The sequence below is a fragment of the Raphanus sativus genome, chromosome 7 (genome assembly GCF_000801105.2).
Source record: "Raphanus sativus cultivar WK10039 chromosome 7, ASM80110v3, whole genome shotgun sequence".
NCBI lineage: Eukaryota > Viridiplantae > Streptophyta > Magnoliopsida > Brassicales > Brassicaceae > Raphanus > Raphanus sativus.
The window spans coordinates 6,503,121-6,530,483 of record NC_079517.1 but is presented as its reverse complement, the minus strand read 5'-3'; the positions used below and the strand labels follow the sequence as shown (position 1 = coordinate 6,530,483).

At 37.7% G+C, this 27,363-nt stretch overlaps 6 protein-coding genes across 9 annotated transcripts; 2 read left to right on the top strand and 4 right to left on the bottom strand.

Moving 5' to 3' along the window:
• Nucleotides 1-1,755: 1,755 nt before the first annotated feature.
• Nucleotides 1,756-7,338, top strand: LOC108817132 (auxin response factor 7). The gene is made up of 13 exons (XM_018589739.2): nucleotides 1,756-2,475; nucleotides 2,735-2,847; nucleotides 2,937-3,032; nucleotides 3,117-3,173; nucleotides 3,251-3,406; nucleotides 3,515-3,599; nucleotides 3,679-3,769; nucleotides 3,857-4,021; nucleotides 4,106-4,301; nucleotides 4,406-4,544; nucleotides 4,628-6,636; nucleotides 6,709-6,899; nucleotides 6,992-7,338. The coding sequence occupies exons 1-13, from the start codon at nucleotides 2,430-2,432 to the stop codon at nucleotides 7,170-7,172; spliced, it is 3,525 nt and encodes a 1,174-aa protein (XP_018445241.2). The 5' UTR covers nucleotides 1,756-2,429; the 3' UTR covers nucleotides 7,173-7,338.
• Nucleotides 7,339-7,430: 92 nt separating this feature from the next.
• Nucleotides 7,431-9,008, bottom strand: LOC108817134 (20 kDa chaperonin, chloroplastic). Of its 2 annotated transcripts, none has more exons than XM_018589742.2 (6): nucleotides 8,850-9,008; nucleotides 8,510-8,686; nucleotides 8,231-8,410; nucleotides 7,979-8,134; nucleotides 7,813-7,890; nucleotides 7,431-7,709 (listed from the first exon to the last, which is right to left on the bottom strand). In XM_018589742.2, the coding sequence occupies exons 2-6, from the start codon at nucleotides 8,675-8,677 to the stop codon at nucleotides 7,536-7,538; spliced, it is 756 nt and encodes a 251-aa protein (XP_018445244.1). In that variant the 5' UTR covers nucleotides 8,678-8,686; nucleotides 8,850-9,008; the 3' UTR covers nucleotides 7,431-7,535. The 2 variants fall into 2 exon arrangements, with proteins under 2 accessions (XP_018445244.1, XP_018445245.1); XM_018589743.2 differs by having other exon boundaries at nucleotides 8,510-8,682; nucleotides 8,850-8,999.
• Nucleotides 9,009-9,405: 397 nt separating this feature from the next.
• On the bottom strand, nucleotides 9,406-13,288 carry LOC108816551 (beta-galactosidase). The gene is made up of 11 exons (XM_018589119.2): nucleotides 13,068-13,288; nucleotides 12,703-12,978; nucleotides 12,515-12,607; nucleotides 12,001-12,339; nucleotides 11,775-11,862; nucleotides 11,578-11,696; nucleotides 11,138-11,490; nucleotides 10,741-10,954; nucleotides 10,420-10,653; nucleotides 10,127-10,338; nucleotides 9,406-9,988 (listed from the first exon to the last, which is right to left on the bottom strand). Exons 1-11 carry the CDS (start codon nucleotides 13,272-13,274, stop codon nucleotides 9,598-9,600), a joined length of 2,526 nt encoding a protein of 841 aa, XP_018444621.2. The 5' UTR covers nucleotides 13,275-13,288; the 3' UTR covers nucleotides 9,406-9,597.
• Nucleotides 13,289-17,915: 4,627 nt separating this feature from the next.
• Nucleotides 17,916-19,229, top strand: LOC108818481 (FCS-Like Zinc finger 14). The gene is made up of 2 exons (XM_018591467.2): nucleotides 17,916-18,632; nucleotides 18,723-19,229. Exons 1-2 carry the CDS (start codon nucleotides 18,028-18,030, stop codon nucleotides 18,862-18,864), a joined length of 747 nt encoding a protein of 248 aa, XP_018446969.1. The 5' UTR covers nucleotides 17,916-18,027; the 3' UTR covers nucleotides 18,865-19,229.
• Nucleotides 19,049-22,929, bottom strand: LOC108816776 (pollen receptor-like kinase 6). The gene is made up of 2 exons (XM_018589342.2): nucleotides 21,337-22,929; nucleotides 19,049-20,930 (listed from the first exon to the last, which is right to left on the bottom strand). The coding sequence occupies exons 1-2, from the start codon at nucleotides 22,706-22,708 to the stop codon at nucleotides 20,365-20,367; spliced, it is 1,938 nt and encodes a 645-aa protein (XP_018444844.2). The 5' UTR covers nucleotides 22,709-22,929; the 3' UTR covers nucleotides 19,049-20,364.
• A 112-nt stretch (nucleotides 22,930-23,041) lies between these two features.
• LOC108836397 (protein trichome birefringence-like 16) lies at nucleotides 23,042-26,855 on the bottom strand. 3 transcript variants are annotated; one of them, XM_018586895.2, is made up of 7 exons: nucleotides 26,309-26,446; nucleotides 25,773-25,892; nucleotides 25,445-25,596; nucleotides 25,076-25,159; nucleotides 24,536-24,964; nucleotides 24,168-24,363; nucleotides 23,042-24,088 (listed from the first exon to the last, which is right to left on the bottom strand). In XM_018586895.2, exons 2-7 carry the CDS (start codon nucleotides 25,790-25,792, stop codon nucleotides 23,260-23,262), a joined length of 1,710 nt encoding a protein of 569 aa, XP_018442397.2. In that variant the 5' UTR covers nucleotides 25,793-25,892; nucleotides 26,309-26,446; the 3' UTR covers nucleotides 23,042-23,259. The 3 variants fall into 3 exon arrangements, with proteins under 3 accessions (XP_018442397.2, XP_018465055.1, XP_018465056.1); XM_018609553.2 differs by lacking the exons at nucleotides 25,773-25,892; nucleotides 26,309-26,446 and adding an exon at nucleotides 26,736-26,855; XM_018609554.2 differs by lacking the exon at nucleotides 25,773-25,892 and having other exon boundaries at nucleotides 26,309-26,460.
• Between the last annotated feature and the right edge of the window lie 508 nt (nucleotides 26,856-27,363).

Genomic DNA, 27,363 nt, shown 5'->3' with positions numbered 1-27,363 from the left:
AGCTCTCAAGCAAGAACTTGAATTATAAAGCTCTGGAATCCACCAGAAAAGATAAAAGTTTGAAACTTCTATTGATAAGATTAATAAGAATGTCTAAAACAGAATACCTAAGACTCTCTTATATAGAGATAGTCTAAGGAAAACACCAAATAAAAGGAAAACCAAATAAAAGGAAAACTTCTAGAAAACAATAGATTAGGAATACTAAGATTCTCCTACGTCATTAATACTATTACTTGTAGTATATACTAGATAGTGTCAAATGTATAAACAGAACGTTCGGTAAGTTAATAACTTAATATAGACATATAGTAGATCCAAAACTAGTTTAATTGATTTAATTTCGAGTTTTCACATAATTAGTGAAATCGGATACTAATACTTTTGTTATAGAGTGTTATTGACAAAATAAATACTACTACTTGGGAGTTCTTTTCGGCCTCAGAAGAGTCGGAACCCCCAACTCCAAAAGGTCCCACCTTCATCCAATCGGCAAACGTCTGCGTTCACGCATTCATTGCTTAGGGACACCATGTCGCTGCCACTTATTTGAATTTACATCCATGCATATATTTTATACAGTATATGTTTGTGTAAATCAATGTTCTAAACACTTCGAAAATGGTCTTATGTACCAAGTCTATATGCTACATGGTGGATCATTCTATCGTCTAATAGTATATGCTGAAACAATACATTTTAAATGACACTGCTACTTATATGACATATATACAACAACGCCAAGCATAAATCATGCTAAATGAAATATTTGCAATAGACCTCCAAAATGTTTAAGAAAAATTATAAACATATAGATCTCTTTAAAAAAAATTTAGACCTCCAATTTCTTTTTTTAAATAAAATAAGTTGAAAGTTTTTAAACCTCCAAAATTTCAGAACCGGTTCGGCACATATATAGTTTATAGGTTGTATATAATACTTAATTTTTAGATGGAAAGAGTATTACATTTAAAATCCATTAATTAGAAAACTAGTATATATTAGAAGACGGGTACACTTACTGAAAAAGAATTGATTAAGATTGTAATCTTTTTTTGGTCAACAATTAAGATTGTAATCCAAAAACCATAATTTAAAAGGGAAAAAGAGTCAGGCATTGCCTGGTTAGGTTCAACCAGTTTACTCCCTTAATTCATACTACATTCGCAATAGCGTCCATTTAGTCCAGTAACAATATTGATATTAGAATAGAATACACATGTAACCCAAAATCTCCAAATAGTATATCAATTTTTTTAAAGAAAATCAGTTTCACTTGTAAAAGAAATAGTTTTCGAATCTTTAATATGTATCCAGAGTGTGATCTTGTGTGTACCAAAACATTGTGCATAGTGCTTTCGTTCTTTGAATGTGAAGGCGGCTTCATTGATAACCAGGACGTCATCTTCAAAAACATCATAAATGGTGTGGCTCTATATCTTCAAAAACATTATAGATGCAGTCTGATAATATAGGCAGTCAAACTCATTTCTTTCCTATATCCTCTCAAACCCTATGCAACTGTTACAATAAACTGTCACCAGTAATAAAAATCTTAATGAAAAGTTCCGCTTACCAGAAAACCAACAATAAATACATTTTAATTTTCTTGTTTTTTTGTATCCAAATAAAGTTTTTATTTAAAAGGACAAATAGAGTATTATTAAGAAGTTGAATAGTGGCCAGTTTGCTAGTGAATATGTCGGCTCCTTAAGCATTAGTATTAAACATTAAAATAAAATAAATATCCCGAAAATTAAGAGAGAAAAAAAAGGCAAAGAAGGAAGAAAAAGCTAAAGGCCCTGGTGCTTTTGCAGACCTTTTGGAGTAGTAGTTGTCCTGGTCGCTGATCATCATCTCTTTCCGACAACAACTCTGATGTTCTTTCTCTCCCGTGTGATGACCTTATCTCTCTCTGTCATAAAATCTCTCCTGCTCCTCGATCTTCTTTCTTCGTTTTGATTCTCTGAAAATTAAAAAGAAAAAACGGAATCTTTCTTCGTTTTTTTTTGTTCTGTCTCGGTCTTGCGACTTAATATCTACTATTATTGGTGGTCTCTCTCTCCGCGTGTGAGAAAGTCGTGTGCTTTTGATCTCTCTCTGAGATTCCGAGAAACTGGAGGCTCTGTCTGAAGTACAAAGCAGAGATCTTGGAGTCAACACTTCAGATTACTCATTAAAAAAGAAACGACTTTTTTCTTTTTGTTCGTTTCTGCGGTGACTTTGGATTCGAAGAGTGGAGGTGTAAGAAGAACACATCAGTTGCTTCCTTTTTTGATTGTGGCGGAGAGAAAGTTTTTAGGGCTTTTTTAATAAGGTCTGTGATGATGATGAAGATGAAGATGAAGAAGCTTTTAACGCAAAGGTCTCAGCTTTTTGTATAAAGCTCAGCTCAGATTCAGATTGTTATTGGGTTCTCTGTAAAAATCATGAAAGCTCCTTCATCAAATGGAGTTTCTCCAAATCCACTGGAAGGTTTGTAGAGAACCCCTCCCCTGCTTTGGTTTTTGTATAGATTCGGTTGTATGTCACACTTCTGTGGTTACCTGATTCGAGTTGTGTTCACTCATTTTTTTTGCTTTGGAAGTAAGCTAATAGTATTTGGTATTAAACATGCTTGTGTCTGTGGGAAGATGGGATCCAACAGACAGCTCTCTCTCATCTTGTTGTTTTGATAGTAGTTTTGAGATTCTGGAGTAATCAATCACATGTTTGTTGTTGTTTTGAGTGGCAGGAGAAAGGAGGAATATAAACTCAGAGTTATGGCACGCTTGTGCTGGACCGCTCATATCGTTGCCTCCAGCGGGAAGTCTTGTTGTTTACTTCCCTCAAGGTCACAGTGAGCAAGTATGTTTATTTCATCATTCACGGCTGATTAATAATGAATCTTCGACTCTTAATTTAATGCTGCTCTTACTTCTTTTTCTTTCTATTAGGTTGCGGCTTCAATGCAGAAGCAGACTGATTTCATACCAAGCTACCCGAATCTTCCTTCTAAGCTCATTTGCATGCTCCAGAACGTTACATTGAATGTATGGCCTCATCTCTCAACATATAAGTTTTCTTTTTTTTAGAGTAGCTAATTTATTTTGCCAATTATCGATTTTAAAAACTAGGCTGATCCTGAGACGGAGGAGGTCTACGCACAGATGACACTACAGCCAGTAAACAAAGTAAGTTTAACTTTGTGCTATTAGGTGTGTGTTTGAGGAGTAAGGCACTAATTGTTGTTGAGGATTCTGTTGAACAGTATGATAGAGAAGCATTGCTTGCCTCTGACATGGGTCTTAAGCTAAACAGACAACCTAATGAATTTTTCTGCAAAACCCTCACGGCGAGTGACACTAGCACTCACGGTGGATTCTCTGTACCACGAAGAGCAGCTGAGAAAATCTTCCCAGCTCTGGTGTATATACAATCCCCTTAGCTTCTTATTATATCTGTACTTAACTGAATCTTATGATCTCTTTATTGACTCCACTTCTTACATTTTTTTTTGGCAATATTCCGTTAGGATTTCTCGATGCAACCACCTTGTCAAGAGCTTGTTGCTAAGGACATTCATGACAACACATGGACTTTCAGACATATTTTTCGAGGTTTTATCTTGTTTTTGACAGATAGTTTAGCTTTTGTGATACGGTTCTTAGGTTTTGGATTTGTTATATATTATATCAGGTCAACCAAAAAGGCATCTGCTAACCACAGGCTGGAGTGTGTTTGTTAGCACGAAGAGGCTCTTAGCTGGGGACTCTGTTCTTTTTGTAAGGTAATATCAAATCTCTATGTGCCCATTATTGCTCTTTCGGTTATTTAATCTTGTGATGATGCTAACTCTCTTTCATTTTCAATTAAGAGATGGAAAGGGGCAACTTCTGTTGGGTATAAGACGTGCAAATAGACAACAGCCTGCGCTTTCTTCTTCTGTGATATCTAGCGATAGCATGCACATTGGAGTTCTCGCTGCAGCAGCTCATGCTAATGCTAACAACAGTCCTTTCACAATTTTCTACAACCCGAGGTGGCTGATCTTTTGTCTCCATTAAATGCTTTTTCTCATGAGCAACTTCTGAGAGAGAATACAACTGAGTATTGTATTTTGCAGGGCTGCTCCTGCTGAGTTTGTGGTTCCTTTAGCCAAGTATACCAAAGCTATGTACGCTCAGGTTTCACTCGGTATGCGGTTTAGGATGATATTTGAGACAGAAGAGTGCGGAGTTCGTAGGTATATGGGTACAGTTACTGGTATCACTGATCTTGATCCTGTGAGATGGAAAAACTCTCAGTGGCGGAATCTTCAGGTAGTTTGAAGCTTTAAACTCATGATGAATGCTAATTTTCTTCTAATTGATACGTTGCATCATTCATCTTAGCTATGCCTATTTTTCTTTTTTTTTGGTTAAAGATTGGATGGGATGAGTCAGCTGCTGGTGATAGGCCCAGTCGAGTTTCAGTTTGGGATATTGAACCAGTTTTAACTCCTTTCTATATATGTCCTCCTCCATTTTTTCGACCTCGGTTTGCTGGGCAGCCGGGAATGCCAGGTAAAGTCTTTGTACAGTTTCATTTTTTAAACATCATCTTTGAATCTCCTTAGAGACGGGAAGTTCTTCTATTGGTCTTGCAGATGATGGGACTGACATGGAGTCTGCGTTGAAGAGAGCAATGCCGTGGCTTGACAATGGCCTAGAGATGAAGGACCCTTCCAGTACGATATTTCCTGGTCTGAGTTTAGTTCAGTGGATGAGTATGCAACAGCAGAACGGCCAGGTCCCTGGTGCCGCTGCACAGCCTGGCTTCTTTCCGTCAATGCTCTCTCCATCCGCGGCTCTGCACAACAATCTCGGCGGCACTGATGATCCGTCCAAGTTACTAAGCTTTCAGACGCCTCCAGGGGGGATTTCTTCATCGAACCTCCAATTTAACAAACCGAATCCACAAGCGGCAATGTCCCAGTTACCTCAGCCGCCAACTACGTTGTCTCAACAGCAGCAGCTGCAGCAATTGTTGCACTCCTCTTTGAACCATCAGCAACAGCAATCACAGCCTCAACAACCACAGTCGTTGCAGCAACAACAACAACAACAATCACTGCAGCAGCAACAACAATCACTACTGCAGCAGCAGCAGCAACAACAACAATCGCTGCAGCAACATCATCAACAACCGCTACAGCAACAGACTCAGCAGCAGCAGCTGCAGCAACAGAATCAGCAGCAGCAAATACAACAACAGCAGCAGTTAAGATCGCAGCAACTGCAATCTCAGCCCCAGTCACATCCTCAACATATGTTGCAGCAATTTCAGATTCCGCAGAATCAGCTTTATAGTGGTCAACAAGCAGCGCAGCAGCATCAGACGCAACAAGCATCTATGCATCATTTGCAACCCCAAGTAGTTTCGGGATCAATAGCAAGCAGTGTCATCGCTCCTCCTTCTAGCTCACTTAATCAAAGCTTTCAGCAGCAACAACAGTCTACGCAGCCTCAACACACACATCGCCACATAGGTGGTAGCACTAGCCAGAGTAGTGTAATTGAAACTAGCAAGTCTTCATCTAATCTGATGTCCAAACCACCGCAAGACACACAGTTTTCACGACAAATGGAACAGCAACAGCCTTCTGGTCTTGTCCAGGGACACAATCAGCAAACACTCGTGCAGCAGAAAACTCAACAGTCACAGGTTCAACAAAGATTCCAGCAGAGTCTCTTGGAACAACCGCATTTACAGTTTCAGCTGTTGCAGAGGTTACAACAGCAGCAACAGCAACAGCAGCAGCAGCAGCAATTTCTTTCCCCGGGAAGCTCGAGTTTGCAGTCTCAGTTACTCCACCAACAGCTGCAAAGCCAGCAGTTGCAACAGCTACCTTCTATCTCACAAAGTCAGCAGTTTCCGTCGTCCTGCACTAACACTGGCTTACCCTCGTTGCAACCACCTCAAATGCTGGTGAGCCGGCCTCAGGACAAACAAAACCCACCGGTTGGAGGTGGGGCCAAAGCTTATTCAGGGATCACAGATGGAGGAGATGCACCTTCCTCTTCAACCTCGCCTTCCACCAACAACTGTCAGATCTCTTCTTCAACCTTCCTCAACAGAAGCCAAAGCGGGCCAGCGATCTTGATACCTGATCCAGCGGTTGATGTGTCTGCTAGTCTTGTCCAGGATCTTTACAGCAAGTCCGATATGCGTCTAAAACACGAACTCGTGAGTCAGCAAAAGCCCAAAGCTAGTTTAACAGATCATCAACTAGAAGCGTCTGCCTCCGGAACTTCTTACGGCTTAGATGGCGGTGAAAACAGCAGACAACAAAATTTCTTGTCTCCAAACTTTGGTCTGGACGGTGATTCAAGAAACAGTTTGTTTGGCGGAGCCAATGTTGAGAATGGCTTTGTACCTGAAACGTTGCTCTCGAGGGGTTACGACTCCCAGAAAGATCTCCAGAACATGCTTTCAAACTATGGAGGAGTGACCAATGACATTGGTACAGAGATGTCAACTTCAGCTGTAAGAACTCAATCTTTTGGCATCCCTAATGTACCCGCCATATCAAACGATCTAGCTGTCAACGATGCTGGAGTTCTTGGTGGCGGATTATGGCCAACTCAGGCTCAACGGATGCGAACTTATACAAAGGTCTGATCCCTCTTTGTGGAAACTTTGGTTTTTTTTTTGGTTTTGACAATGTTGTACTTTTTTTTCTGACAGGTGCAAAAGCGAGGTTCAGTGGGGAGATCAATAGACGTCAACCGTTACAGAGGTTATGATGAGCTGAGGCATGACCTAGCACGGATGTTTGGGATCGAAGGACAGCTTGAAGATCCGCTAACATCAGATTGGAAGCTTGTCTACGTAGATCATGAAAACGACATCCTTCTTGTCGGTGATGACCCGTGGGAGTAAGTAGAGAGAGCTATCACATTCGCATTAGACCGTTTTGAAAGTTGCATTTCTTTTTTCATAATCTTTGAAATCTTGATTTTTTTTGCAGGGAATTTGTGAATTGTGTTCAGAGCATAAAGATCCTATCATCAGCTGAGGTTCAACAGATGAGTTTAGACGGTAACTTTGCAGGTTTACCAGCTACTAATCAAGCTTGTAGTGGCGGTGACAATGGCAATGGTTGGAGAGGTCAGTATGATGATAACTCGGCCAACTCGTTTAACCGGTGAAGGCAAAAAAGAACATCCTCTCAGAGAGTCAAGAGACAATGACTCCTTCTTTTGTAATATAATCTTTTCCTCCGTTTGATAACACGTACCAAGTTTCCAATGGGCACTGTAGAGCATTTACCTGTAAAATACAATCTTCAACTACGTTTACACGAAGACTTTATTATGATGGGTGTCGTCAATGATTCTACCAACTGGTTTAGCATAAACCTCTTTGTACAAGTTAACAGTAAGAGAAAAGGAAGCAGTCAGATCAAAAACCAAATAATAAGCTCTCAAGTCTTTATTTCAGATTGTAGCTGAAGCCGTTTATGAAAAATTTCCACATATGGGGATACAAATTGCAGGTCACAAAGATGCAAACTAAGAAAGGATAGCCATCACATCCGAAGCTCTCAGGGCGATGTAGTTGGAACCATCTTTGCCCTTGAAGTCATTGCCAGCATACTTGGAGTAAAGAACTGTGCTTCCAGTCGATATTGCTAGTGGCTGACGCTTACCTTCCTCATCTAGAGAACCTGGTCCAACTGCTATCACCTGCCAAAGAAAAAAAACAGGAGATTGATTATGTATTGTATAGTTGATACTTGTGTATGAGCCATAAAGATGGACATGATAATCAATCAAAGTGTGTGCTTACCGTGCCAATAGAAGGCTTCTCTTTGGTAGTCTCGGTTAGCAACAACCCTCCAGCTGTTTTCTCCTCAGCCTCAGCAACCTAAACTCATAAATATCAAAAACCAAAACTTCATCTTGTTACTACCACTCTTCTTGCCTGTTATGATGATTAAACACAAGAGACGAACCTTAATAAAGACTCGGTCGTTCAATGGCTTGAGATCTTTGATGTCCTCCGTCTCAAGAAGGCCAACGATATCATCTTCCTTGAGAATGAGATGCTTCACATCGTTGAACTCCACTTCGGTTCCTGCGTATTTGGAGTAGATGATCTGTGCTCCAGTCTACACCAATAGAGAAAAAAAGAAAGGCATTTCAGATAAAACTTATTAACAGACAACGAAGCAAAGAAAGAAAGAGAGGTCTGAGAGGCAGTTTACAGGGACATCGATATTGATTTTGTTCTTCCCAATAGTTCTTCCTTCACCCACAGCAATGACTTCACCTCCTTGAGGTTTTGATTGAGCTGTGGATGGAAGTAAGATACCTCCCATAGTCTTCTCCTCTGCCTCCTTGGTCTTAACCAAAACTCTATCTCCCAATGGCTTAATTGAAGTGTACTGTAAACAACACAAGAAACAAGTCACAACTAAAAGAACCAGAGCTAATACAAACAGCAATCTAATATTCAAATGTTCATTCAGACCAACTAAGAATACCTTGGGAGCAACGACGGAAGCAGCTCTGACAACCAAAGAACGGAACTGAGTCTGCTTAAGGGTGCCTGGTTTCAAAGTTCCAAACTTGATGGCACTCGAAGCTCTGAGTGAGGCTAAGCTCCTAGCTGACACAGTCACTGGTGATGCTGTGAGTTGAGTCGCCGCCATTTCTGCTGTCTTTCAAACAAACATAGAACAACTCTCTCTGTTAGTAAGTAAGAAATGGAGATTTCACCACATTTCCGCAAAACCCAATTAGTTTCTCCGCCCCAAAGTTTCAACCTTTATGTTCAATTCTCGTTGTCAATTATAGAGAGAGAGAGAGAGAAGCGATTCATACCTTGAGGATAAGAGAAGAAGGGGGGCACTGTGACTTTGGAAGATAAAACCCTAAAAAGTTGCACAAGAGATGGATAGATAGACTAGAAACGGACACACAAAAGACTTGCCCTTTTTTATTGCAGCAACAACTCTATCTACAACTCTCTACCGGGTGTGCTTTACGGGTCGGGTCGGGTCCTTACCTAATCCTTTTTCACTCACTGATATTTCTTGATTAATCAAACATTTTGGGATGTTTTCTTTTAAATAATGTTTGAGATTGTTTTTGTTTTAAGTTTATTTTTTTAAGTATTTCAAAATAATTTTAAAAACGAGATTATACACAAAACAACATATTTTTCACGTCAAAAAACCATTCTAGTACTTAATAAACAACATGTTTATTGATGTAATTAATTCCAAAAATTATATAGTATTACACTAGGCAAAACAAGATTTTTTTGTGATCAGTTTAAGTCATCATATACCAAGTGATAGTTTCTTAATTATTCTTTTTTTTGTGTGATCAGTCGTTGCTTATGTAAAAAGAAGGTCGCATAAATAAACAACTCATGGAAAAATATTTAAGATATTTTTTTTTATTAGATCTTAAAATTTATTTCCACAACCTTACATCCGATCCATCTAAAAGATTACGATGAATCAAAAAAAAAAACACGAAACATAGTTCAACCAGAAAGCTATCTAAATTATTTAAGAGAATTATTGCAATCACTAGCTAGATAGCCTAGAGACACAGATCTAATCTAGCACTCAACTTCCACAAACAACCTTTTAGGTGAATCCCCACAGTCCAAAGCAGATCCAAACTTGTGGGAAGACACATTCATAGTGCAGTTTAGTTTTCCAACACACTCTTTAGCCACGATCTTCACAGCATCATTGGCTCCTTCGCATGTACCAGCCGCGAATGACCCACAAAGGCCAGACGGATTTCCGAAACTTGCGAATTTGACGGCTGAAATTGGCCGGTTATTGCAAGACAACTCCACTTTGTTGTGCTCATGAACCTTGGCACAAACTCTTCCGGTAACAACCGTCTTGAACTTCACCATTGAGGGGTCACCACCCATCTCTTCGAATAGTGTGATAGTGTTGTGTCCCTTATCATTCAAGAAGGCTCGTGGAACATGGTACCTATAAGAATTCGACCATTAAAATCTGGTAAGTTAATTAAATTACTATTACTTTCAGTCAATTGAACCATTTTATAATGAGCCAAAAGTTTGTGAAAAGTTGTAACAAAAGCATATCAAAATAAATAAAATAATTTACCATCTTTGAGTTGGTTTGCCGCACATAAAAACACATTTATCACTACCATACTCCCCACGGTAGTCACATTCGTTGGTGCAACCATCATCACTAGAGTTAAAGCTTGGCCAGTAACGTCCGATGCTCCGACCGTTGATCCAAACCTCTCCTTTTCCGAGGCCATTCAAGTCAACAATCACTGGATCTTTACCAAGAGGAGCCTTGAAATTTGCCTGAAGAAATTCTTCTGTAAGAATCTTGATTATTTGCAATATGAAATGTTGTTTAGAGAAAGATTTTTAATTGATACTAACCTTGTACCATGACAGCATACGATCAGCTGGTAACTTTTCGTTTGACCATTTAAGATTGCGGTGACCAGCAGATTTAATGCTGAAAAGTTTATGGTTGAATCCATGCAAACCAATCTTGTAGTCCCATTGATGCTTCGATATATCTTTCTCGATTGTTTCTTCTCCTTTGTATCCAACTAATTTCACAGGACCATTGATTCCAGTTGGACCGCTCTCAAAGAATGGTCCATAATTCTATAACACAATAAGACCACAATTTCAAATTTTCACAATTTTTTTTTTGGATATCATCCATACATTTATATGGTTTCGTTTTTTTACCTGAAGTCCAACGGAAACGCTGAGAAGTGCAAGGTGATTAGTCCCGTGAACGAGGTTGACCTTCTTCTCAAATCTGTAATCGAATTTATTGTCCCTCACGATTTGGTGACCTACGTATTTTCCATTTACGTAAGCATGAAGAACATGAGCGTTGCTATGAACTCTTAGCGACATGTTTCTGCTCCAAATTGGATCTTTCTTGTCCAGATGAACCCTAATTCAAAACCATACAAAAATGTCAGTTAAAATTATACAATTTTGTTGATCTAGCTAGTAGTGGAAAACTCGTCAAGCGACTTTCTATATAGCTAATGTTTGAGTCAGTATTTAATCGGTCATAACTCATAAGAATGAACAAAAATATAGAAATATTTAGTTATTGGTTCGTATATGTTACCTAGTCATGTACCAAAGATAGTCACTGGCATCATTTGTTACGTCTTTTTGGTCTACAAGACCCTTGGCAATGAGGTCTCCACTGCTTTTAAGAATAGTCTTCTGAGTAGTGAACTCGGGTCTCCATGTCCATTTCAGCTTCTCAGGCTCATCACAAGAGTCTTCGGCAATGATCGATGTCTGAGTGTTCACTCTTGCAGTGTTGTAAGCATCTTTATCGCAGTCAGGAAGAACACTCACGGACCAAGCCGGTACGTTGTAGCCTTTCCCTTTGAAGTTGACCAAAGCATCCGCAGTTGAGTTCACATTAGCGATGAAGCAGCTTGATTTTTCGTTTGTTGTGAAAACCGTAGCCTTTTCAAAGATACAACAAGTGGGTTAATGATATCATTCAATTATATTGTCAAGAACCGATAGTAAGGAAACATGACCGGGTCTAACCGTGACGGAATTTCCAAGGTCGATCGTTGAGATATTGCCGTAAGTTAAAGGTTTCTCCATGGATTTCAACAACGTGTGTAGCTGTTTCAAGTGACCCCATTTTGGTTGGTTCAAGTTGCCTGAAAAACATAGATATACGGTAAGATTCTATTATCCAACATTTTAAGCATATATACATGCGTGTGTGAATTTGTTACCGTATTCATCAAGAGGAGCATCATAATCATATGAAGTGGTAATGTATGGACCTCCTGCAACTCTTCCAAAGTTAGTACCACCATGGTACTGTATAATGTCACATTACATGCATATAGCAAATGAACAAAAAGTTAGTAACCAAATCTCTTAACAAAAAAGGAGTTTACTAAACACTATATGTGATAACTAATTTTAAATATTTTTATGCATGTAGCTGAATCTTACCATGTAATAGTTTTGGAAAGTTCCTCCCGTTTGAAAAAACCTAGCAACAGAAAATGCAAGATCTTCAGCGGTTCTGTAAGGATGTTTGCCTCCCCAGTTTTTGAACCAGCCGGTCCAATTCTCTGTCCACATCTTTGGGCTGCTTGGATTGCTTGGTTTGTACTGGTCACAGTAAAATCCATTGCATGTCTCGATCATAGGCTGAGGAGCATTGGGTTGTTGGCACATAAGCCATGGAACACCTATGTCTAGAGAGTTAGCCATGTTGGCACACCAATCGATGTAGGCTTTACCCTCCGCTCCATAGGATGAGATCACGTTCCCATACTCATTCTCGATCTAAAAATATAACCGAACAAGTCTTTTTAAAATTTGGTTTATTGTAATTAATGTAGAGGAAAGGCATTATGATATATAGCAAAATGTTTCTCATGATATGTAGCGTGCATTAAAAGTAATGGTTGACCGCTAAAGAATCATAAAAAATGTTGCTAAAACATTTGTAATGATGTACCTGAGATAGGATGATTGGACCACCTTGTGAAGCAAAGAGGTTCTCTTCCTTCATCATATTTACTATTTTTGTAGTAAAATTTTGCATTTCATTCTGTATAAAGAGATTTGAAAAAAAAAACATTAGAATAAATTCAAAAGAAATATGAATATAAGAAGATCTGTAAAATTGAAGAAGCTTGGTTATACCATGAAACTTGGGTTAATTGTTCGGAATTTCATGTTAGGCATATTGTGCAGCCACACCGGGAAGCCTCCATAGTTCCATTCCGCGCAAACATAAGGTCCAATGCGAAGAACAGAGTAGAGACCCGCGCTTTGGATGGTTTTAATGAAACGAACAAGATCAAGATTTCCCGAGAAATCATATTGCCTACGTGATGGTTCATGTGCGTTCCAAAAAACATAAGTCTCGATGGCATCTAACCCACCATCCTTAGCTTTGTTGATTAGATCAGGCCACATCTGCAAAAGCACAAGAAAAAAAAAAGGATAAATATAACTTGAGGAAGAAGAAACAAATTTACAAACGATGTGGACGAGCAAGTAGTTACATCAGAAGTGCTTCGTGGATAGTGAATTGAGCCTGAAATCAGGATTCGGCGTTGTCCATCAATGGTGATAGCTCTTTCGTCATGAGAGACAATGGTTGAATTAGCTAAACCAAAGAAAGTAATGAGGATGAGGAACAAGGATAAGAGATTGAACTGTTTCATTTTCTTAGCTTTGTGTTGTGTTTCTACTGCAGAAAATGATTGCATTGGATTTGTGTTGAGATGAGATGTTTTTATAGTAACTTCGAGAGGATAACAACCTACGACTTTTTTTATTTGTTTGTTCAATATCTTAATTAAACTGATTTCTAGGATTGACTAAGTTTAAGATAAGAAACAAATGTGATTTGAGTAGATAAAACAGACCAAAAAACTATTTGTAGTTCTTTTCATATAGTAAATATTTTTTATATAATAAATAAATTAATATTTACTCTGTTTTATAAACGTAAAATATAACTTAAATTCAAATATTTTTGATCTGTTTTCTGGAGCTATCATACATATGCATATACTAACTTTAGTTTTTTATTATAGATTATTTTATTTTATTTTTGATTAACTTGGGGTATTCCAAACCTAAATATTATAGATTGTTTATCCACTAACTTAATTAAAATAATGATTGACAAGTTCATTTTCACGGAAAAAAAAACTAAGTTAGTTTTTATGAAAACCCAAAATTAAGCTACATATCTAATTTTAGTTCTTTTTCAGATGTGAAGGATTGACTAGGTTATCTTCTTATTTTTCCACTGGTTGAGTAGGTTTATCTTGTTATTTCACTGATTGACTAGGTTATTTTATTTTAGATCACTGAATTATCATTTCGAAAAATTGTTATAATTCGTGACTTCATTATTGATTTTTTATGGAAGCAACTTTCTTGTGTTTTAAAATTGATGAAATCAAATATAATTTTTTTGAAACTAAATCAAATATAATTTAGAGAAGACTTTTTTCTAGTTTCCTTTAAATATATAAATATATAACTTGTTGTCATTTAAAAAATTTAAGTGAACTTTCAAATTATATGAACTTATATTGAGAAATAAATATACTTTAAATAATGTGCATCAGGCGAACAATTAGGAAAGGTAATAAAAAAAAAAAATTGTTTTGGTCTTTATCTAAGAGAGAGTACTTCTATCGCAAAAGGAGGATTTGTGGATAACATTTAGACAAAAAATTAGGAAACCAGTGTATACTATAGATCATGTTAGTTAGATTTTTTTGTTGATAGATGAGAATAAAAAGGAGGTAAGGAGAAAAGTCATCGTACACTCCTCTATAGTAGAGGCTCTACTTGATTTTTTTTTGTCAGCTGAGGCTCTACTTGATTAAAACTACAATAATAACTTAAGACCGTTGTCTTATAATATTTTTTAGGAAGGCTTAGAGAAATAGAAGAGAGAAAATTAAGTTTTCAGGAGTAGAAAATTATATACTCTATTTTATTTATGGTGAAAATGTCAAAATGAAAAAAAAAATCCATGATGAAAACTCATTCTGATATAAGAGAATGTCTAAGTGGTCATGGTCATGTCATCTCAGAATACTGAAGTTATTCGATAAACACACTGCTTTTGTTGCAAAATGCCATTTCGATATCTTTCATATCATTTTTAGCACTGAGTAGGTCTGCATATAGCATGACTTTCATAATGATCCATTTATTCAGTGGCTGACATTTAAGACTCGTTTTTGCTTGTCTGTAACAATTGGTCGTTACTATTAATCTGATCATGTATCATCCATCTCCTTGATTAATCTTATGCATGTTACTAGACACTACAGACTACAGTACATCTCATCTTTATATCCTCTAGAAATGTTATAACTAGCTATTAACGTCAAATATCTTTTCCTTTAACACAAGTACACAACATTGTGATTCTATTTCTCACTCATGTTGTTTCCAACAGTGGCTACTTCTTCGAAGTTCCCTTACTAAATATAATACCTAGCAATTATTTTGTTAAGTAACTGCTATGTTGAATACCTAATCAGCTGTCTTAGATAATTTATAATTATATGGTACGGTGATGGTAGAACATAGCATCTAATAAAGTGGGCTCAACCAATCGGGCTCTTTGTGTATCTCAACTACTAGAATGGGCTTAAGTTGTAAGATCGATTTTGTGTTCTCTGCCGCGTTTAAGTTTTAAATGCAAAATATTTATGTATATACTGTATATGCTTTAAAAACATTTTATCATGGAGTATTTATTTTTTGAGTGACTAAAATACAACGAAAATACTTAAATACATATGAATAGAAATCTCAGTATGGAAATGTGACCATATGAAAGCAGAAATACGAGTCAGCAAATAATAGTGGAGGGTACAATGGAGCTGTTGATGAATGGCACGTAATCACATCTCATGAAAGTGCGTAACGAATCCTCTTTAATTAGCTTGTGGGACCCATTTACGACATTGTTGATCTCGACCTTTTGTGCTTTGTGTTTGTTTGTCTTTTTGTTGAAGAGAAAATGTGTTGTGTGGAGTGTGGACCACTCTTTCACCTCATCTTCATATTCGTTTTAATATATCTCTGTTATTGCTACTCCTGACAGTATTTTAACGTGTTATAGACTTATAGTCGATTCCTAAATTAATGTTCTATATATTGTTGTTGATTTTCCTACAAAAAAGAATCCTTCCAGTCTAAACACCATTATTATAAACATTGTTTAGGGTTTATGTCAATTCAGCTTACACACATTACACTCTACTAAAATTAATTAATTGTCGAATAACAAATAAACCATGCATGTGTCGCTGTTATGTACAAGTCTGGCCAAATACAGAAGGTTGCGTTTGGTTTTGACATAATTGCTTTCAAACGTTGTCTTTGTGGCTGGATGATTGCCATTGCATGCATTTGAAACTAATTTTTTCTAACGCTGTTTAAACGTTTCCAAACCAATAGATTTGCATGTTTTAAGTAACAACGTATTAACAGTTAAACACCGTGTCACCTACACAATTATTTGTATGCAGGTAGAAATGCCAAAATGTATTTGCGTCAAAGATTTAGAAGCTTTAGTATATTGACTATCTTCATAAAGATATTGACTCATATACTTATAAGGTCCGGAATATATGCAAGGTAAATGATCGTTTAGGGCATCATGATTTTAAGTTTTTAACTAATATTAGTTGTATATAGGGCATCTCGTAAAATTTTAAATCCCCTGGACTATATTTGAGAAGTGATTTTTTAAATTTTGCTTACATGTCATCTCTACAAAGACTCTCACCAAAAAAAATATGACATGGCACACTTAATAGATGACATGGCTTGTGAATAAGATGACATAATATATGAGTTATTACTATATTTTACAAAGATTTCCAAAAATATATATCATCATTAAATGTAATTGTCCATGTCATATTTAACCATATGACATGTCATCAATCTTAATAGCCACGTCACAATTTTTTTTTGTGAAAACGATTGTAGAGAAGACATGTGGCAAATCACTTCGCAAATAATGTCTAGGGGATATATATATATATATATATATATATATATATATATATATATATATTAAAAAAAATTGGGAAAAAATAAAAACAGAAAAAGGAAAAGGACTATAGAGAATATATGATTATCAAGTCAATTTCACCTATTATGCTATATTTATTTACTTGCATTAATCAAGATTTTGCCGACTATAGAGTTTGTGTCCTCCAAGTTCGTGACTTGCATGTCACGCAAATGTTACGTCGGTAACTTCTTAGAGATGTAATACTTTTTCACTCATTTGTTTTGTATATTTTCCATTAATAGATAAACACAAAAGGAAAAAGATAACTATAGAAAATATATAATTTCACGTCAATTTGACCAATTATTATGCTATATATATATATATATATATATATATATATATATATATGATAGACAGCTCTATAGTTGACTACCCATATTAGATTTGCTCAAGTTTTACAAAGTTTATTGCAATGTCGATTAGATCTAAAAAAAAAACAATGAATGTCGTGTACAAAGAAATCTTTCAAAACATTGACTAAGTTTTAGCTTTTGTTTTCAAGGCGTATGGTCACTTTTTGGTTTAATACATTGGGATCTTTTATATTTTAGAAACTGAACGTGGTGTTAATAATCATTATAGTATTTGAGGCTACTTTGTATTCTGGAAACTGTGATGATTTAAGAATGAACTTGATTTAATAGAGCATGGGTAATAAGAAAAAGATCGATTAACGTTTCAAAATGCATCCTGCTGAAGCTTTAACGCTTCGGGCATTTTAACCACTGCTGAATCTCATTCTCAAGCACTTTCTTCTCTCCAGATTTAACGTGCACTTTATACATATAACTCTACTTTCATAACAAAATTTATATATGTTATAAATAAATAGTTATTTTACATAATAAACATATAAATACTACAAAAATGCGCGGGTGGATCACCTAGTAAGTAATAAAGGCATAAAATTTTAAATGAGTTTGGGGTATTAAGAAAATTTTGAAAATATTAGATCGGCACTAAAATATACCGCATTTGATACACTTACTAAACCAATTCGATAACGTATAATTCTCAAACCTTGGGCGCTCCATTCCTCTCTTACAAAAGGAAATAAAAAAAGATTTCGATTCGAACCAGCTTCATACGTTTCGTGGCCTGTTACGTCATTAATTAGATATTATTATATGGTAGTTTTGTTTTCGAAGATAACAGTAAGGGTTTTATTCACAAATACAGTAATAAGAATAGTTTACGTGATATATTGTAAATATTGCAATAAGTAAAAGTAGTGTAAAGTTTCTCAACCCTCCCCACCAACTCCACCATAAATAACACATCTCTCTCCCATCTCTTCTTTGTGGAAACACCACCAGTCTTCCTCCTCTTCTTCTCTCATCTCCTTTTTTTAAGTTTTAAGGTTGATCTGATCAAAACCCTTCTCTCCACCAAGTATCATGCTTAGCAAAAGAACCCATCCCATGATCGGAAAGATATCTGAGCTCCTCGTCGGCGTGAACCGATCTGCGGCCGCGGCGGCTCCGTTCTTTGACGTCTTGATGACAAGCCCTAAAAGCCCACTTGACTTCAAGATTCTCCCTCAGATATCTCAAAGAAACAGCTCAAAGAGATTCTACGACGACAACCTTGGTGGGTCCGTTGGTCTAGGGATTGTAGCCGCACTCGAGAACTCAACCACTCGTCTAATCACTAGATCGGAACCGAATCAATCAAACCGGTCTGATCCGGTCCAGTTCATGAGCCAAGAAGGAAGCACGGACGAAGAAGAAGACGAGGAGATGTTCATAATGGACGAGGAGGAGTATACGTTGGTAACGTGTCACCATGGTCCTAGTGGATCTTGTAGTACAAGGGTTTATGACAGAGATGGGTTTGAGTGCTTGGCAAGTAAGATCAACGAGGATCGTCGTGAGAGACTTTTCATGGTCGATGTCGGTAACGAATCTCCTGAGAACTCGCCGGAGTTTAAGGGTTTGGGTTTCCTCAGTTCTTGTTACTTATGCAGGAAGAAACTTCATGGTCACGACATATTTATTTATAGGTATAAATAATTTGGGAGTAAAACATGTGTGTTTATATTGTGGTTTCATAACTCGATATTGTATTTTGATTGAATATTTGTTTTTCGCAGAGGAGAAAAAGCATTTTGCAGCACAGAGTGTCGATCGAGTCATATAGCAAATGTTGAAAGGAAAGAGAGATGTAGATCAAAACTCTCAGCCTCTCCTTACACCGCCGGTCAAATTTTCTCCGCCGGAGTTCTAGTGACTTAGCCGGAGTTCTACTGAGTATACATTATATATGGGTGGGGGATCAGGGGTGAATAAAATAAGTACGCATACAACATATGCGGACGAAATAAATTAGCATATATATAAATTATGACATGTATGTCTATATAAATGGTATATGGTGGAGGTGAAACAACATGAAAATTTTGGTGAGGGGGTTAAATGGTTAATGATAGTAGAGAGAGCTAGTTTTTGATCGTTACCATGGCGAGAAATGGACTAAAATGCTCTTGTTTGTTTTTCAAAAAAAAAGAAAAAAGAAATGGACTAATGCTCTTGTTTGTTTTTTATTGTTATGTTTGGTATTTTGTGGTAATTAACATATTAAAATAATTTTGAAGTTCGAATTGGTTCTTGCTTATTCTTGTGTGTCCCTTTCTTTTAGTGGACGTTTTGAAAGGTGTATATAAGTGCTCCAAGCATCATATCAAATAATTAAAGCGAATATTAGCATCAATAGAAAAGGAGCGGTGAAAACTATATAAAATCAAATGATATACAAATAATTTAAGCTCAATTATGTTGTATAATTGTAAAAAAAAAAAGGTTGATGCGGTGTTGGTTTGTATGTGATTTATTGATCAATCAACTTTTGAAAATGGGAAAACTATCAAATATAAATATTGTAATAAAATAAATAATGACACATACGGAAGAAGCCAGCGACGAGAATAAGCCCAAAAGAGGGACAATATTGCTGAGTGGTTGGGCCCATAAAATTCCATTATTATCTAATACAAGACAAAACCTAATTTCTTTGTGGTCCTTTCATTAAAATTGACTTGCATGCAAAAATTTAATGTCTTTGTTTTTATTAGAACTGAGTACTACCCAATATTCAAGCCTTTTGGGTCCATCAATATGTTCCTCTTTAAGAATATTTTTTTTTTTGGTATGAATGTTAAATATGTTCCTCTTTAAGAATATGTTCATTCATATATATGATTGCTTGTTTTAATATATAAGATGTCGTGAACAAATATATATATATGTAAGATGTATACTTGAATTTATGTGCAAAGTAACCATAGCAAACATTGTAGCTGTAAACTCGTAAGTGGTAAATTTTCCGTCACAAATTAAAAAAAAACTACCACAACACAAATTGTACAGATTTTTCTTGCCCACATTCTGGTGTTAGTTCAGATAGCTTTTTTCTTGAAAACTTTTTAGTGAAAATGCTAAGTGCTGAAATGTTTTACATAACATTGTCCGATAAGAGAAAACTAGCTAGATCGAAGAAAAGAGAAAATCTAAATAATATGTCATGCTAATGAACAATTGTTTACTTATGGAACAAGGAACATAGAAGTATATATGTATATATGTTTTTGTTACCGAGATCTGAAGAACAATTCAATCTGGAAAAAGGAAAATCGTCTTTCCTATTTACATACCCAAGTTATTTTTTTCCTGGTTGCTTGCACGTTAGTATTATATCTAACTGTCCCGGCCACGTTTGTATTTCTAAGCATCTCATCATCATTTTTTCACTTGTTCTATTCTTCTAACAGCTTCCCTCATGTCAAGTCTCTCATCTGGATTACTTGCGATGCAAGCCGCCCCAATCCGCAACATTTCCAGCATCTGCTGCACCGAATCAGTATTGTTTACTATCTCCGGATCGATGAGTTCTTCCTCTTTGTGGTCTGCGATGGAAGTTTGCACCCATTGAACTATATCAATCCCGCCTTTACCGGTGTTTAAGTATTGAGAAGGAAACTTCCCTGTCAAGATCTCTAGCACTATAATCCCGAGGCAGTAGACGTCTGATTTGTGTGAAACCTGTTGGTTCTGCGCAAACTCGGGAGTTTTGTAAGCGAACATTGCCTGTGCGTTGTTTGGCTGGAGAAACGGTAAGAATGCGTAGTCACTGATCATTGGTTCGTAGGCGTCGCTGAGGAGAACATTGCTGGATTTCAGGTTACCGTGTGGGAGCTCGTAGGACGCGAACTCCTCGTGCAAGAACTGCATCCCATGCGCCACTCCTTGTATGATCTTCAATCTTGTCGCCCAAGTTAGCTCGGAATGATGTATCCCACGGTCACCTATTCAGACAAGAACACAAAACATTCATTTAGGCTTTTGTGGTTAAATCAAGATTTATCCTACTCGTTCGAGTTTCATCCACTAATAATTTATGTTGACCATTAAAAAGGTCCAACATGTTTTAGAAAATTTTCTGGACTACAGATCGAAAGATTGAACCCTACTATCAGTGTTCTAAAATGAGGTAAAGGGGCTGGCTAAGCGGTATATCAACCTCTAATGCATAACTAAACTATATACGCGGATGATTAAAAACGAGTCTAGACATATCAAAATTCTATTTTAGTGTTCTAAAACTGATTAGACGGTATACAAACCTCTAGCGCATGTAGGCAAATGCTTAAAAGAGTCTAGACAGATCAAGATTTAACCGTAACTATATATAAAATGCATTGTATAGGTTACCGTGTAAAACGTAAAGTAAGCTGCTCTTAGGCATATACTCAGAGACAACAAGCTTCTCTTCTTGACGGTAATGATAGGCTAAAGGTGCAAGAACGTTAGGGTGTCGGAGTTTCCCCAACCGTCTCATCTCCACATCAAAAGGTTCACTTGCGAGTTTATTCATATCCCTAATCCTCTTCACCACGACGGCTAATCCACTAGCCATCACCGCCTTGTAAGCTGATCCAAGACTACCGTTTCCCAGCACCTCCGCAGCAGCCTTCATCAGATCAGGCAAACCGAAAGAGCCCTTGTCCGTATTCACCATTATGATATCACCCATCCCTCCGCCTCCTCCTCTTCCTCCCCCACCTTTCCCATTATGAGACGAGCCTTTCTTGGTAGAACCGCCTTCGGAGTTTCCGCCACGCTTCTTGCTTGATTCGGTAGACCTTTTAACCGTCGTGGATTCGGGTACCTTGACCTCCACGACATCGCTAGGACGCTCTTTGTCGAGCTTGCGAAAACCGGCGTTTCTCTTCTTGTTTCGCTTCTTTATAAATCCGACAACGATACAACACATGGTGAGAAACGTGAGGGCCAAGAGGACCACGTTCATCGTGGTCCTGCTTGGTCCATCGGAGGGCGAGGGAATATCCTCGCCCGTTCCTTTTGGGTCAACAGCATCACATCCAACGTTCACCGCCTTGCCACACAAGTATTCGTTCCCTTCCAATTTCATGACAAGATTTTTCCTATCGGAGAGGCTCGCGGGAACCTCTCCTTCGAGCTGGTTGTTTGAGAGGTCGAGGCTTTTCAGGTTCTTGTTGGTCTCGATCAACGGAGGTATCTCTCCCGAGAACTTATTACCTTGAAGGTGAAGCTCCTCTAAATGAGGGAGCTGCATGATGGAGGAAGGGATCTTCCCCACGAATTGGTTATGATCAAGAAACAGCCTCTTTAGCTTTGACATGTCTTTAAAGAAATCGTCAGGGATCTCTCCGGAGAAGGTGTTGTTAGAGAGCATGATAGATTTGAGGCCGCGGAGTTTGAAGAAATGTGGGAGAGGACCTGAGAGGAGGTTGTTGTCGAGCCTGACCGTCTTTAGATTCGCCAGAGCCTTTAGATCGTCGACGTTGATGGTTCCTGAGAGACCGAGACGCGTGACGTGAATGCCTGAGACTGTGAGACCCTTTTGGCAATAGATCCCGAACCATTTCCCACTGCATGGATCTGTTCCTGGTCTCCATGAATTTAGATCCCCTTTGGTTATCTTCACCGAGTTCTTGAACCGCACAAGCGGTTCCGCCTCGCTTATGTGTTGCAACGAAGGGGAGATCGAGAAACATGTGAAGAGAAGGAAGAAGAAGCCGGGAATCAGAACAGCAGCCATGGATTGAGGACAGGAGAGACAGAGAGAGACAGAGAGAGACAGAGAGAGAGGCTGTTGTTCTTTTCGTTCTTGTTCTTGGTTATGTCTAGAAACAAGGACGATGTATGGGTCGTTTGAGAGATGTAGTTTTGTTTAGATTGTGTTTGTTGTTCCAATGGTGAGGGTGACATTTTGTTTTCTTCTTTTGACTTACTTTATCTTTGCTAAAAATAGCAAATTGTTTTGTTAAGGATCAGAATAGGTATCTTTAAGAGAGCATCAAAGACATGCTTTTAAGAGAACAATCCAAACTTAAACGTTCAGAAGAACACAATAAACGATTCAAGAATCAAATCTTTAAACATAAAAATTTCTATTAATCGGCTCAAAAGACAAAAGTTTGAGTTAGATTCTCTTTTGTAAATATATGGTCCGAACCAAGCCAGGGGTATGGGTTACAGCGTTAACGCTTTACTACAATGAGTTTTGCTTCTGTACCAGAATAAAATACTAAAACTATCAAAAAGCTGGCTATGGCTCAATGGAGCAAGAGGAGAGAGGCAAATCTTTTTTTATATCATAGCGAAAAGGATTTCATTCCACGTATCAGGAACACCAGGCAAGCACCAATGGAGACAATCCTGAACTCCTTTCGAAGCCGAGATACTAAACCGTGATATATGACCTTCGTCTCTAATATGAGACAAGGCCGTTATGTCCAAAAGCTTAACCCCTGTGCCTTTCACCGCATGACCCGCGCTGTAATCGCTAGACTCCTCTTGCAAAACCTCTTTCCCTATAGACATCGGCGTGGTGTTGTTGCAGCTCCCTCCAGTGTTCCACTCCCCTCCAACAAAATGTCTCGGGGAAAGGCTTCTGTAGAACGCCTTGAGACCAGGATGGTTAGGAAGCTGAGAGCTGACCCAACTAACCGTGCTGTGGATCGTGAAGTTCTTGGCGTTCCCAAGAGCGGCTAGCTTCCTGTTAGTGTTGGGGACGCCGTTTAGATGCATCACCCATCTGTTGCCGTTGAGCTTCCCACGGTTCCAGTGGTGGCCTGTGTTCATCACCAGCACGTTGATCTTGTGAAGGTAGTTGCGTAGGAAAGCTGGTGGTCGATCGAGATGCATAGCGTGTTCGGTTAAAGGGTCCAAGGTGTTGATCGGTTCTATGTCGCAGAGTGTAGATGACCAGTGGTATAGGACCGTTGTGTTGGTTTCAGGGAATCTGTAAGCCCAGCCACCAGGACGAGCTCCACCTTGGGGAGTTATGAACCCAAACTCTGGTCCCACGTCAAGGACGTCGCGCCTCTCTTTGCCTCCTGTGATCATACACATCATTGACTGAAACTGCTGTCTTCCCAATGAGTCTCCGACAAAGGCTAGGGTCTTGTCCTGCATCCTGAGGGCATTTGACAAAGTACTGTTACTAAGGACTTGATGGGAACACTTGGCATAAGATGTCACAGAATGGTTATTACCTTCTCAAAAACTTGGAACCCTCAAAATCTTCCATAGAGCAATCTTTAGGTTGCCATCTTAACCTTTCAAAGGCAAAGTCTGTACGTTGCATCAACCTGCACGCCCACATCGAAGCAAGCCACTGTTTGCAACGAGATCCTGAATATAAAGGACGGTGTTTGTCCACAACCCATTTCCCTTTAGCGTAATTGCAAGCTGTGAACAAAAGAAAAAAAAAAGAATTATAAAACCTGTTACTTCACATAGGACAGAATTATGACGAGGCAGTATCAATAGAGTTTAGAGACTCAAATCTAATCGTTTCATAGAGATGCAAATATTTTAGTGGTGGCAAGTTTCAGAATGTACAAAACACAACTCTCTCTACCTTGGTTAGATATGCGAGCTGTTGAACTACTATCATCATCATCTTTCTTGGCTACCACCTGTTCAATCCTCTCTTGGTCTGTTGTAAGAGTTTTCTTCTCTGGATCTGAATTAGTCTTTTTAATATGTGTTGTCTTTGCATCGGCCTCACCAGCAGTAACCTCTTGTTCTATTTTATTTTCTTCACTAGTTGGTGTCTTCTGAAATTTTGGCTCACTTACACTAACTTCACGTTCCACTTGTTCTCCCTCAATATTTGATGCCTTCCCTTGATCTGTCTCACTGTCAGTAACTTCTTCCACTTGTTTCTCTTCTTTTTCAATAGTTGATGCCTTCCCTTGGTTCGTCTCACTGTCAGTAACTTCTTCCACTTGTTTCTCTTCTTCTTCTTCGGTATCCTTATTATCAGTTGGATCCTCTTTACTTTGCTCTGTTTATAGAAAATCCGGGAAAAAGAAACAAAAATCTAAGTTTCCGGGATTTCAGAACACAACAGACAGCGCAAAACTTTAGAAGAGCACTGTAAATGATTGAACATTACCTTTGTTTACAAAGGGAGTAGCTGATGAGTAGCTATCCTTAGTTTCAGTGTTCGGTACGGTAGGTATTCTCTCAGACTTTTCTTCTGGCAAATGATAAAAGTAGGTTTAGTTAGATACAACAAGATCTAACTGCGCTACCTTTAGTTTTCAATAACATAATACACGAGAGAAACTAGAGAGTGAGAATAATATACATATTGATACATTTGGCAAAACAACAGACAAAAAACATAAACAGTGGAAACTAGAAATAAAACCATTTCACCGTCATGCAACTTTACAACAGAATCAATCAAGCATGGTTCCAGCAATTCAAACAACTTAACAATACATGCGAGAAAGAGAGTAAAAGTGTTCATAGTCAAAACCTGGTTCCAGCTTTAGGAAGTGACTTTCGGGTGGAAGAAAGGAAGAGGTTGGAGTTGTATCCCATGACCATAAAACTAGGGTTGCACAAACAAGTACAATAAGCACAAGAGAGATATCTTTAGCCCTCCGTCTAAGCGCTCCTCTTTTCATCCTATAACAAATTCCAATTAGTAAAGCTGTGTAAGATTTCATTCCGTTACACACCTAATGAGAGATGACACGGAATAATATAAACTAAGGGGACAGCATTAGATAAGATCAAATCAATCATCATACAAAATGTCAGCAAACAAAATAATCTAGAAACAACTAGGAGATATCATCTACCTATATCTATGGAGGGTCATGCTTCTCGTTCACACTAGATCAAGCCAACACACATGTCCAGGAATCTCGATGTTCAGTGTGATCCTTTCAGAATAGTTAGACTCATTAAAGAGTAATTGCCTTGCCAAAAATCATATAAAGATTATTGGTCTTTAGCAAATAAAAAGAAAGAAAAATAATAACATCAATTTACACCATTGCAAGAGACAGTAAAAAGTATAAGTTGTTGGTCTTTTTTTTAAAAAATGGATAATTTTGCCAACACAATTAGCATCTCTTCACCAACCAGAACACTGTCCCATTAGAACTATAATTGGCAAAACCCCAAGAAACAAAACACTCATTATTAACTTAAAATTGATTCCTATTCCAAAGCATTAATCAAACACTAAACCAATCTTCCTCAAACGGTACCAATTAAGGAAGGAACACACAACATTTGGCTAACGAAACGAAAGTAAAAAGGAGACATATATTTATGATGAAACCAACGAAAGTAGATCAGATCACAAACATAAGCATAAGCATAAAAGCACCTGGGAATCTCTGAGATCACAGATCGTATTGAAAAAGAAAAAAAACACACTGTGTTTGGCTCTCGCTTGATGTCGGTGATTACTGAACCGGAGACGCCGTCAAGAGAGAGAGAGAGAGAGAGAGAGGCGTGTTCAGAGGAAACTACGTTAGAGAAAATTAAAAGTTTTCGACTTAATTATTACTCTTCCGTTTCATATTAAGTGTCGTTTTAGAGAATTTTTTTCGGTGCAAAATAAGTGTCGTTTTAGAGAATTTTTTTCGGTGCAAAATTTATTAACTTTATTCTCCATTCTATTTTTCTATTAGTTGAATTGTATCGATAATGATGTTTTTACATTGAAAATATGCAAAATTAAATGTTTTCTTAATCCGTGTGCACAAGTCTAAAATGACACTTATAATGAAACAGAGGGAATATTAATGTACCTTAATGACTACTTATCGTCGGCCGTGGAATCCTATTTCTGTGACTAAATCAAAATATCTTTTTCTTGTAAATTGCACCACCAAAGTGTAGAGTATTTCTTCATTACTAACTTGGTTTAATGACTTCTTCAAAAAAAAAACATGGTTTAATGATAATCAACCAACTTTTTATATAGTTATGGTTATCCATTGCATAGTCCATGATAATATGCATTTTCGATATCTAAACCATCACTCAAAACTGGCCCACGAAGGCCCAAGTTACTGTTCTGATACTTCCAGAGATCACGTATTATTTGAAGCCTCGCTCGGGCCTAATCAAACAGGATATGTGATTTAGCGGTCGAGTTTAGATCGAAGGTACAATCTATATAATAATAGGGGAGTATCACTCCCACAAAGTTGCCACGTGGCGTTTTTATGGGCTTTTAACCTGTTTCACTTTGTTTGTTTTCTCCTATGGCCCATCGATCTCTTTTTCACGTGTCGTTTAGGTTTTTTTTTTTTTCTCTGATCGCCCTCGATCTCTCTTCCTCTTCCTCATCCTCTTCCGTTCTTCTGCAGTTATGGTGTTCATTAACACTCAACTGGGCACTTCTTCTGACTTCCGTAACGTCTCTCTAATCCT